Source organism: Triplophysa rosa, linkage group LG3 (genome assembly GCF_024868665.1).
Source record: "Triplophysa rosa linkage group LG3, Trosa_1v2, whole genome shotgun sequence".
NCBI lineage: Eukaryota > Metazoa > Chordata > Actinopteri > Cypriniformes > Nemacheilidae > Triplophysa > Triplophysa rosa.
The window spans coordinates 12,075,263-12,086,331 of NC_079892.1; the positions used below are offsets into that span (position 1 = coordinate 12,075,263).

The following is an 11,069-nucleotide window of genomic DNA, read 5'->3' on the forward strand; positions in this document are numbered from 1 at the left end:
AGAAAAATACGTATTCGCGTCATATGACCCCTTTAAATAACTGTTTTTAAAAATATCTGTTTTTGCAAATAAACTCTTTAGTTATGGACTTATTAAATATTAAATGATGTGTTCATAAGGTAAAAATGCAATAAGATGGTACACATCTTAATCTAGGTAATCATTGCATATACTGTATATGCTTCACAAACAAATCATTACTTTTGAAAAGATCCAAACATATTTTCAGAGTTAAGCTTATTTTTGTACAAAATTAATTTGGAAATCATCTTTTCCAGCTGAACTAACATACTAGTGTATCTATAAAATGATCAAAGCATCACATTTTTTACACAAGAGATACTCACATTGACACACAGTCTGGAAGGTCATCTGATGTTATCTTTGTGGTATCTCTTCCCGTTATGTATTTGACATGTGACATGACATGATGACAAAATGGTTGCCTTCCTGTTGGTTAAACCACAACGACAGTTTACGAAATTCAGCCTTTCAATGAAACGTTTTTGTAACTTTTTTAACTTTATTATGGTTTTGATTTTAGCACCAAAAAAAATTAACATAATCAAGATTCCAAATATTAAAGCTCACTATAACAGAGGCAATAAAAAATCACATTTGTCATTGACGTCCCATTTTGGTATCTTTCTGACGTTGAAATCTGTAAGCCAGCTGTTTTTGACCTCTGTTTATTTCACTTTACAGACAGCAGGCCCTGTTCCATGTGCTGGCCGCTTATTCCGTCTACAACACGGTGAGTGAGCGACAGACTCTCAACGTTATGTGAACGTGTTATATAACTCAGTACAGCATGTGCTGGATGAATCAGGATGGGGGGGAAGATGTCAGACGGTGTCCCACCCTCTTAACACAGTCTACAGACACAAACAAGCATGAATGTAGCGCTATCTAAATGGAGACTTCCTATTGACTTCTATTGTTGTTTAGTGAAGCTAAATATAATGACTTCTGTATAGATTAAGTCAGATGCAAAACTGGCATTTGTTCAAATGAATGAGGACATGGCTTCGTGCCAATTCGTATACGGCCTGCATTAGGGGTGTCACAATATAAGGTAGCCGTATTGAAAATAACCGTGATGAAAAGGACCAGGATTGTAATTGTAGTGTTAATACTTCATTTTGAGGGATGTTTTTTCCTCAAAGTGTATAGTTCGGTCAGAAACGCATAAGGTATCTAACCATATTGTTCACAAAGACTAGATTGAAATGAGACCAGAATGTGCTTTGGAGACACACAGGTCCAGAAACAGTGATTCTGTGGTTCTGCCCACCGGCTATGAGTGACCGGGGTCTTACGACAATAACAGGCTGTTTGATGGCTGTAAATTAGATGACATGCTCTTTAAATGAGTCATTAGATGCTTTGCCAGATATCCTTTATATTTAATATCAAACCCATGTAGAGAAAGGTCAGCGAGGAGTGTTTTTATGCATACGTTTTTGACGGGTTTGAACATAAATGCACAAGTCCCATTGGTTGTTCAAAAGAGGAGCATGTCAGTTTCACCGAGATTGGAAATGGAGCCATTGTTTCCTTCCTGTCGTGCCCAGCAGAAAGTGGGTCAACTGGATGACATGCGAGGAAGAGGAAGGAAGGAGAGAAAAAAATAGAGTTGCAAACCGACGTGAGTTTTACCATATGCACTATATTTAAAGTTCCAGTGTGTAGTTTTTTGGAGGATCTACTGACAGAAATGCAATATAATGTCTTCAGAGGTGTATAAAGACCTTACATAATGAAGCGTTATGTTTTTATTACCTTAGAATGAGCTATTTCTATCTACATACACCGCGGGTCCCCAAACATGGAATTCACCATGTTGTTTCTACAGTAGCCCTGAACGGACAAACTGCTCTACAGAGCGCGTTTTGTAAATACGTTACCTCCTTCGGCAAAGAAGTGAAAACATGACGACATCTTAGTCCTGTGTCCGCCACCGTAATGATTCAAAAGGAAGGAGGGGTGGAGCGAGCCGTTGGTTGCAGTTTGCACCCCTTACCTCTAGATGCCGCTAAAATCTCCACATCGCTCCTTTAATCAGAAACTGTATTTGTAGTATTACTAACAGTCATTTTTACAGAAAAGTTTTAAGGACAGATGACACATCAGCCAGTTTTAGTTTTTTTTGTCTGAATTGCATGGTGACTAATGTTAATCAAACACTCACTTTGAGCTTCTGGTTTATGTGGTTTGTGTAGGAAGTGAGCTACTGTCAGGGCATGAGCCAGATCGCCGCTATTCTGCTCATGTACATGAATGAGGAAGATGCATTCTGGGCATTATCACAGCTGTTAACCAATCGGAAACACGCCATGCACGGTATGCGTCATAACGTGTATGATTTTTGACATGCTTGTAAGTTTATGAAATGTCTATGATATGTCCCTCATTTTGGTCTGGAACAGGGTTCTTCATCTCTGGGTTACCCAAACTGCACCGTTTTCAGAATCATCATGACCAAATACTTTCCAAGCTCCTTCCAAAACTAAAGAAACACATGGTGAGTTTGTGTTTTTAGCTGGTTTTATAGTAATGTAAAGTAAGCACATATTTTCTCAGTTTGAAATGTCTTCCTCCCCACAGGATAAAGAGCAGATGTCCACTCCTTTCTACTCAACCAAATGGTTCCTCCAGTGTTTTATTGACAGGGTGAGTTTTCAAAAGACTCATCTTTTCTACGAACAATAAATCATGTTATGACCAACTTTTTTTCCGACTGACCAAGTTTTTTTGAGAAATGTCTTAGTGGTTTTGTGTTCATACAATAGAAGTCAATGGGGGTCAATGTTTTTTGGTTACCAATGTTCTTCAAAATATCTTCTTTTGTGTCCTGGAGAAGAAAGTCCTACAGGTTTGGAATGACATGAAGGTAAAATAATGATGTCAGAATTTTTATTTTAGGCTGAACTATCCCTTACCTTCTTGCTAAATGTAAATGTGAAAATCCAGTATTCAGGGCAGAGGATTACATCATTCCCCTCTAGCACATTTTCTTTCCTTGAAAATGTAGTATGTCTGGGCTGAACTCCATGGAGAATGTCATAGTGATGTTTTATTGATGTCAGTGCCCTCCTTGAGCTGCTTGCATTTGATGTCTGCAATATGTTTAAGTCTGTTGTATTTCTACTACATAGACACCCTTCACGCTTACCCTGCGTCTATGGGACATCTACATATTAGAGGGAGAGAAAATGCTCACTGCCATGGCCTATACTATCCTCAAACTGCACAAAAGTAAGTCATATTTCCATTGTGATGTGCTGTAGTTGGTAACTGAGCATTTGAGCGTTCAGTTCCTACAAGGGTCAATCCAAGGGCTTGAGTAAGATATTCATATGAGTAATGTTCCATTGTACCCCTATCAGAGCATATTCTCAAGATGTCTTTGGAGGACCTGAGGGAGCTTCTTCAGGAGAAGATTTCTTCATCCTTCAACATGAGCGATGATATGGTCATAGAGCACCTACAGTCATCCATGTCAGAACTCCGCAGAATGAAGCTCGACCTTCCTCCTCCAGGTACAGTAGATATCATATGTGATGTAATATACTGTTGTTATTCACATTCACACTTGGGGTGCTTTTGTTGTTGTTGAGTGTACTCTGTGCACATTTAGACATTCAGAGACACGAGTACACTCTTAAAAATAAAGTTTCTAATTAAAAGCTTTTACAGCCTTATGCCATGAGAGATCTTAAAGCTGCAATCTATAACTTTTTTGTTAAAAATAAGAACCAGTTATTAAAGAAGCAATGTGGAGATTGTAGTGGCATCTAGAGGTGAGGTTGCAAATTGCACTAGAGTTGAGGTTGCAAAACTCGACCACTCACCCCTCCCTATCGATGCACTACTGTGGCTGACACAGGACAAAGATGTCATCATGTTTTGCCAAAGGAGATAACGTGTTTACAAAACTGCAGTTTGTCCGTCTAGGGCTACTGTAGAAACAACATGGCAAATTCCATGCAAGGGGGCTCGTGGTGTATGTAGATAGAAATAGCTCATTCTAAGGATATAAAAACATAATGCTTCATCATGTAAGGTCTTTATACACCTCTGAAGACAGTTATGCATTTCTGTCAATAGATCCTCCAAAAATTACAGACTGGACCTTTAAGCAAGTACATGATACATTTTTCTGTATCCTACGCCAAATCTTAAATGTCAATATGACATAATTTGACTTGAACACACGTAAAGAACAGTACATAAAATAATCTGTAATGTTATGCTTCAAACAGAGATGGCGATGAAGAGGCAAAAGTTATGTGTATCACAGCTTTAACCCTCTTGTTATGTTTGGGGTGTCAAATTGACTTCAAAGAACTTTGATATCTTCTGAAAAGTATCCTGGTTGTATTTTTAAACGTTAAGTCTTAAAATCACTAACAATGTTAACTATTATTTTTATATATTTATGTTCCCATGCCTTCGGGAACTGGAGCTTGAAAGATGTGAAGTTTTCTTCAAGAATTTAAAGAACTGTATAAGTGAAATGTATACAAATCAAAACGTTTGTCCTAATCTTTTTTTATTTAATATATTTGGTAGGTAAAGTGTGAGTCAGTGTAACAGGAGGGTTAAGAGCTCATGATATGTTTCTTTAGAAAAGCAATCTATGTATCTAGTCTAAAAACCCTAAATGGTTCGACACACTTGTCTAAAATGCCCTACACAAAATGCATAAACCATGGTGTTTGCCATGAACTGTTGATAAAAACTATTTTTGGAGTGTCTTCTGTGTTAAGCTAGAGAATAACATCAATGTCTGTTATCCTAGCCAAAGGAGATGAGTTCCCAAAGATTACACTGGGTGAGGAGCGTCCCATAATCCTGTGTCCAGTGATCCATACGGAGTGTGTGTCCATACCAGCAGCCACACACTACAACCAAACCTCAACCAAACCACACACAGAGGACACCTCCTCTTTCAACCAAAGCAATGATGAACACATTCCCTCCATTACCTCACCATCTTCTGTACCAGTGCACACACAATCCTCTTCCAACCCTTCACCCTCTCAAGCTACACCTGAGGACTCAGTGGACAACATGAAGAACCAAGACAACGTCCCTGAACGAAGAGCAAATCTTCAGCTCCCAGAACCAGCACCTTCAAGGGACGCTCTCTTATTGGAGAATGTATGTGTCAGAAGGCCTCTGTCGGCAGTGTCTGATGAGTGGCCACCTCCGTATCAGCCCCTGATGACAGACTCTTCAAGTGTCCACTCCCTGAACCTTCCGGACTTGCCTCCTCCACCTCTTCCCTGTGCTGAAGAAGCGCTCAGGTTTTTACCTCTAGATGAAGAAATCCCAGTCTGCCTTCCCCCACCGCCGCCAATCGGCCAACCTCTAAATCTCATTTTGGAAGATCCATCGGCGTCACCCTCATCGTACAGATCCCACCGGCAGCTTAGCAAGTTTCCAGTGAACCTCTACGTTCCTCCACCCTCGGGTGACCGGCGACCCTCCAACACCTCACATTACGACAACATCTGGGATGATGAGGATCATTCTGTGGAGAGGATGTTGGAGACGGTCACTCCATTGCCACAAGACTTGGGTCTTAAGAACCCTACCCTTCTCCGTTCTCCAGAAGACGCTTCGTCTCTTCCTCTACCGCCTCCGTCGATGTTCTTCTACACCCCAGACTCTTCTCCCATACAACCTCCTCCTCCGTACATTGAAGATTCAGACAACTGGGTCACTCCAGATTGTGTTGTCCCAAAGCCACCGGCCAGCTTTGCAGATAGGCCCTTTCTCATACCTTCAATTCAATCCAATCAGGTTGAAAGCGGACATTCACGCCCCCCGAGACTACCACCAAAAACATTACCCACAATGCTTTCCCAAGGACGCCCTGATTCAGATTTTTACAGAATACACGTCCCAAGTCACTAGCTGACGGATAGACTCTTTTGAAGGACACATTTCTTTTTATGGACATTTGTAAAGTAAGTCATTCTGTACATTTTGCACATAAGAATGGTCGAGCTTGTGGGATATGTTTTTGAACCTTTAGGTCATATATTGCAGTGGAGCTTGAATGTGTTTGAGTGCGTCTCAGGCAAATTTGTTGCATTTACATTTTTTCAACGCAAGTCTTCACATGCTGTGAAGATTGTTGCCATTTTAAATGTTGCTAAAGGGACTGAATGTTGGTTAATGGTTATGGTTCCTCACTGTCACACATTTCAGAGGACCAACATGAACCTATGATTGTTTTAAATGTAGAGCAAAGGCAACTGGCATTGACTTCAAAGTAGATTCAAGTTTGCTAGTCAGGTGTTGTCAATGTTATTTTTAAACTTGAAGTGAATGGACATCATTTGTAAAATACGCAGCGTGAAAGAGATGCTTTGTTGTACCACATTTGGGAACTCGAGCATAGACAAGCTGACCCAAGTCTTACTTTTCAGGGGTCCCAGTGTTGCACCAGAAGAAACTCCCTCATCTTGTGGTACATTTTGTGCTCTAGTGCCACCTTGTGGAAAATGTAAAGCACAGCATAGTCAACAATTTTCCTGGAAAGGTGACTTGCCACATACCAGTGAATTTTAAAAAATGAAGAAAATGTATATTGAAAGTGATGTTACAGCTTTATAGTGTGATTGTAAATAGGGCTGTTTTGCACTGCTGTTTGTATTAAGAGACTATATTATTTAATTGCTTTCCTAGGGTGTGGTTTATACCTAGTTTTTAACTTTGATGCTTATTTGAGAATTGATTTTATTTCAATAACACCTGCTTAAAGAAAACATGTTTCCTCATCATTGCACAGTCACAAGACGCTACACGCAAAGTGGCATGTTCAGTTTAATATTTACATTATTGCCATTTCTTGCACATAAAATATGTCATGGTGAGGTATTGCTTTAGAAATCACAATGTACATTCAATTGGCAAAACAGCAGGCATGTCCTTTAGGTGTTCATTCAATATTAATATTAATCAGGCAAATCTGTCATGTGGATTTGATCTTGAAGCGGTCAATAAATTATATTAGAGACATAAGTGCATTTGCATAGTTTATAAACAATATCGATTAAGCGCTGTATAACAATCAATTGCATATTGCTTGAGGATGCATAGAACAGCATATAATATACAAACATATGTGCCAGGACAGGTCACATGATATCAGAGTACACATACAGAAAGTGCTATTGCTGTCAGGTGGAAGAATTTCACTTCACAGATGAAGGGTCAGTGCAAGAATGATGACATTTACCTTCTTAAATACACCACCCCTCTAAATGTAACAAAAAAGGGTATATCCCAGAGCTGCAAGCCTGCAAACAACATGGGTAAGCACTTGTGGAGGTGAATTTCCTGTCTTATCTGGTCCTGAACCTACAATCTGAGCTGCATAAAGAGGTTGATCTGAGACGCCACACTCTCCCTCAGCCTCAATTCGTCCTCTGAACCCACAGGCACGCCTGCTAATCTGGTTGAGCCGTTTTCTCCGAGGATGCATGGCAAGCTGAGGAACACCTTGGACCCGATTCCACCCCATCCCTGAATTAATGCAGATTGATTTAAGACAAGGAAACATGCTACTGTGAAGATGTTTGCAATAAAATGGTTTCAGAAATTGTTTTTAAAGTTACTAAGTAGACAATCTAAGCAGCAAACCTCGGCCAGTGTCGTGACGGAGTGTATTTTCTTCTGGTCTGTTATGATGCTGTGAGTGATGTCAGCAATGGACAATCCAACTGACCATGACCTCTGACCTCGGCCCTTCAACATCTCTAACGCCCTGTGAACATAAATTAAACATACTTCATCATTATAAACTAAATGTAACAGTATTGGATTAACGGTGCAGCATCATAAATACAGTATGTATGCATATTAATACTAAAATGAATACCTGTCCATCAAGGGTTTGGTGGAGTTGGGCACTGGGGTTAATGATTGCAGCTGGTCAGTCCCTGGACCCACATTACCCCACACGGCCACTGATATACAACAGACAATAATCAACGTATTATTGAAAACCAAATGGTAAGTAATGATTACAGAATCCAGTCAACTTGAATTTTCTTCATGCGCTGCATTAGGGAATAGATCAAATGAACAGCTTGAATGCACTTAAGTGGCTTTGGATAAAACTGTCGGCTAAATTCATGAATATGCATTTGATAAAATACCAAAAATGGCATAAACGCAGAATTCAATGAATGTATATATGCCAATTATTAACTAGTTACGGTCAATTACGATTACTACCCATTTAATCCACAGACCTATGAATTGTAAATGTAAATGATGTCAGGCATGTGTTGATCGACACACCTTTGTTCTCTGAAAGCTCTCCGATGACCCAGGCCTGCTTGCCTGTGTTGTTGGCCAACAGTGAAATGTTGATGATTTGAGACAGACGTACCGAGTCGAGATTACAGCCCACCCCGATGACTTGAGTTGGCAGCAGATGACTCTGTCTCCATGCCACATGTGTCATAATGTCCACTGTTTTAACAGACATCAAACAAACGGGAAGCAAAATACACGACCATTATCACCATATGGTCAAAAAAGCTCAAATACAAAATATATTGATCGTTTTGACCCCCATTTATTTTCATTGTATGAACACGAAACCTCATTTCTCAAAATATCTTCTTTTGTGTCGCGGAGAAGAAAGTGTCCTTTACAGGTTTTGAACCGCATGATGGAGAATAAATGATGACTTTTTTATTTTTGTGTGAACTATCCCTTTGCTTTTATTAGAGCAGCGCAGAACTTCAACAAAAACTATGGTACAGAAAACACACTTCACCTTAAAGCCCTAGTCACCGGTCACTGCTACCTTTTATTTGCTAACCTGGTTGAGAGGCGATAAGCAGCACAGCTTTTGGACTCAGCTGGGCAAGCCGAGCGATCATCCCACGATACAAATCCACATTAGTCTGAACCACACTCGCATACGACTGCTCATCACTCCAGGCGTTCGCTGTGACGATCACCACCTTTGAACCCGCCGAGGCCGACAGGTCTGTGAAAGAGGAACCACACGCACACAGTCAGCATCTGAGGTATCATTTATTGAAGTGTTAATGAATGTAATCATGAAAAGCACCTTTTGAAACCTCAACCTTTGGTAAACTGAAAATCTCTAAATCAGTCGCGCCACCTTTGGTAGAACTCTCAGGGACGTCAATCAAAACCAGTTTGTCCACACTGCTCTATCATGGAAAGTATGACATGACAGCTTAGTTTAATAATGTGGTCGCTTAAAAGCTATTTTTGCTATTCGAACGAACAAATAGTTACTTTTGCCATAATACTCAACACGGCGGCTACTCCTAAATCTCCCCCACCAATCACAGAGACTTTAACCGCTTGATCAGATCGATGCCCACCTATAAGAATAGGTCATAAGTTACAATAAAATAATAAAAAAATGTATTTGTTTTGATTTTAAACAACTGAGGACAGCATCCCAGACAAACCTTCATTAACTGTGAGATTCGACACATGGGTCAGTAGATCATTGGGATTTTCAACGTGTCCAGAGGATTTGGAGGCCAATGGAGGTTCCTCTTCGAATTTAGCGATCATCTCCGCTAGAAGCCCATTTACAGATGACTTGGGCTACAGTGACATTAATTTTGATCATTATAGATCGGCTGTTTATCTCAGTGATGTCACAAAAACTTTGCAGCTTAGCATCAAAACGTATGTTCTTTGAAACTAATCCATTGACTAAATTTGAAGTTCTCTTACATGATCCCAGTTATGCAGACCCGGCAGGTGAATTCTTCCCTTTGAATCGACATGTTTACCCTCCCGTATGACCATGCTGGAGGTTGGTCGCAGGAAGCAGATGGGCGGCGTGAAGGGAAAAGAATCCACCAGCCAAAGCAGGATGGGCAGGTTATATAAGCGCCCTGTAAATACAATATCATCAACATATTGACACATTGTTTAAATCAACATGTAGTATGGACTGGCAAGTAAAACAGTACTGTATTCTTCTCACCTTGGTATCTGACTGGGATGTTTCCAACAACCTTGAGCAGATCCTTCTGTGAACTGTCACTAAATGCTGAAACAGAAGATGCAGTGATGAATCAGAAGATTCAAATGTATATCATTTGATTGGATCAAATATACTGAATAAAGTATTATTTTAAATATGGAAAATACGAAATACATTAAAATGAATGATAAGAATGACTCACTGTATGTCCCATATTTCACTTTTATATCAGGGTGAAGGCGAGACACTTTCTGCAGCTCTTCAATGGCGACATCGCGAAATTTATACTAGACAAGTAACATGGTAAAATAAAAGAAGATGTTTAAAGTTAAAGTTGATCAGTGTCATAATTTCTCAAACAATGACTGAAGCATTCAAACAGGTTTAGCCAGTGTCTACGCCTGACCATTTTAACGATATAAGACTGAATCAATTGTTAAAACGTGATCAAAAATCGGAAACCAACCTTGGAGAGGATTTTCTTAACGGATTCGGAGAAGTCCATGATCTGTGTTTAAAAACAGCGTGACAGCGGTAAGAAAACACCGATGTCTTCAATCTCACCTAAGCAATAACGACACAAAACTTCCGCACATATGGTGAAAGTCCCTTTACGGCAAGTCATTCCACTCGGTGGCCATATTTGTAACGTCTCCCGGCACCTATTTTAGTTATACAGGAGCTGAAGTCTTTACTTGAATATGGGAAGAATGATATCGCTACAATTTTGCTAAATTGACAAAAACAACATATTTTAACGTAACATGAAACCTGATATCAAGTGTTACATACTTTTGTTTCTTAAATTCAGCTACAAAACGCCTTTTCCACGTTGCTGCTGCTACTGCGCATGCGTAAAGGTTCGCGTCTTAGTCTTTGGCGATTTTTAATTGGCTCCTTTGATTTGAAGGCGGGACTTCTTTCGCTGTCTTTCCCAATTCATAGTAACATAAGTGCGGCGTCTTGTTAGTCTCTATAATCTTTGATATATTTCAGGTGATTAGCCGGTAGGAAGCGTTTATTAAAAGTGTATGTCCAAAAATAGATTCTCTTTTATTTA

General features: G+C 39.8%; 2 protein-coding genes across 3 annotated transcripts in view; one reads left to right on the forward strand and one right to left on the reverse strand.

The window, feature by feature from the left end:
- The window catches only part of si:dkeyp-19e1.3 (USP6 N-terminal-like protein), a 28,985-nt gene extending 22,203 nt beyond the window's left edge, over positions 1-6,782 (forward strand). For both annotated transcript variants that reach the window (XM_057329951.1, XM_057329952.1), the window contains 7 exons: positions 706-754; positions 2,223-2,343; positions 2,430-2,524; positions 2,608-2,673; positions 3,159-3,258; positions 3,390-3,542; positions 4,805-6,782. In XM_057329951.1, the coding sequence (XP_057185934.1) occupies positions 706-754; positions 2,223-2,343; positions 2,430-2,524; positions 2,608-2,673; positions 3,159-3,258; positions 3,390-3,542; positions 4,805-5,925 (1,705 nt within the window). In that variant the 3' untranslated portion in view covers positions 5,926-6,782. The remainder of the gene's footprint in view (positions 1-705; positions 755-2,222; positions 2,344-2,429; positions 2,525-2,607; positions 2,674-3,158; positions 3,259-3,389; positions 3,543-4,804) is intronic.
- A 116-nt stretch (positions 6,783-6,898) lies between these two features.
- uevld (UEV and lactate/malate dehyrogenase domains) lies at positions 6,899-10,663 on the reverse strand. The gene is made up of 12 exons (XM_057329954.1): positions 10,476-10,663; positions 10,212-10,296; positions 10,010-10,075; positions 9,754-9,917; positions 9,480-9,621; positions 9,301-9,389; positions 9,107-9,212; positions 8,852-9,022; positions 8,323-8,496; positions 7,898-7,985; positions 7,660-7,783; positions 6,899-7,542 (listed from the first exon to the last, which is right to left on the reverse strand). The coding sequence occupies exons 1-12, from the start codon at positions 10,512-10,514 to the stop codon at positions 7,378-7,380; spliced, it is 1,413 nt and encodes a 470-aa protein (XP_057185937.1). The 5' UTR covers positions 10,515-10,663; the 3' UTR covers positions 6,899-7,377.
- Positions 10,664-11,069: the final 406 nt, after the last annotated feature.

What these genes read in the sequence shown, in the direction of transcription:
- uevld (XM_057329954.1), bottom strand. Translation starts at nt 10,514, where the DNA reads ATGGACTTCTCCGAATCCGTTAAGAAAATCCTCTCCAAG. An exon ending in CATCCCAGTCAGATACCAAG is followed by an intron (nt 9,918 to 10,009) that starts GTGAGAAGAATA and finishes TTGTATTTACAG; the next exon opens with GGCGCTTATATAACCTGCCC. An exon ending in GAATCTCACAGTTAATGAAG is followed by an intron (nt 9,390 to 9,479) that starts GTTTGTCTGGGA and finishes CTATTCTTATAG; the next exon opens with GTGGGCATCGATCTGATCAA.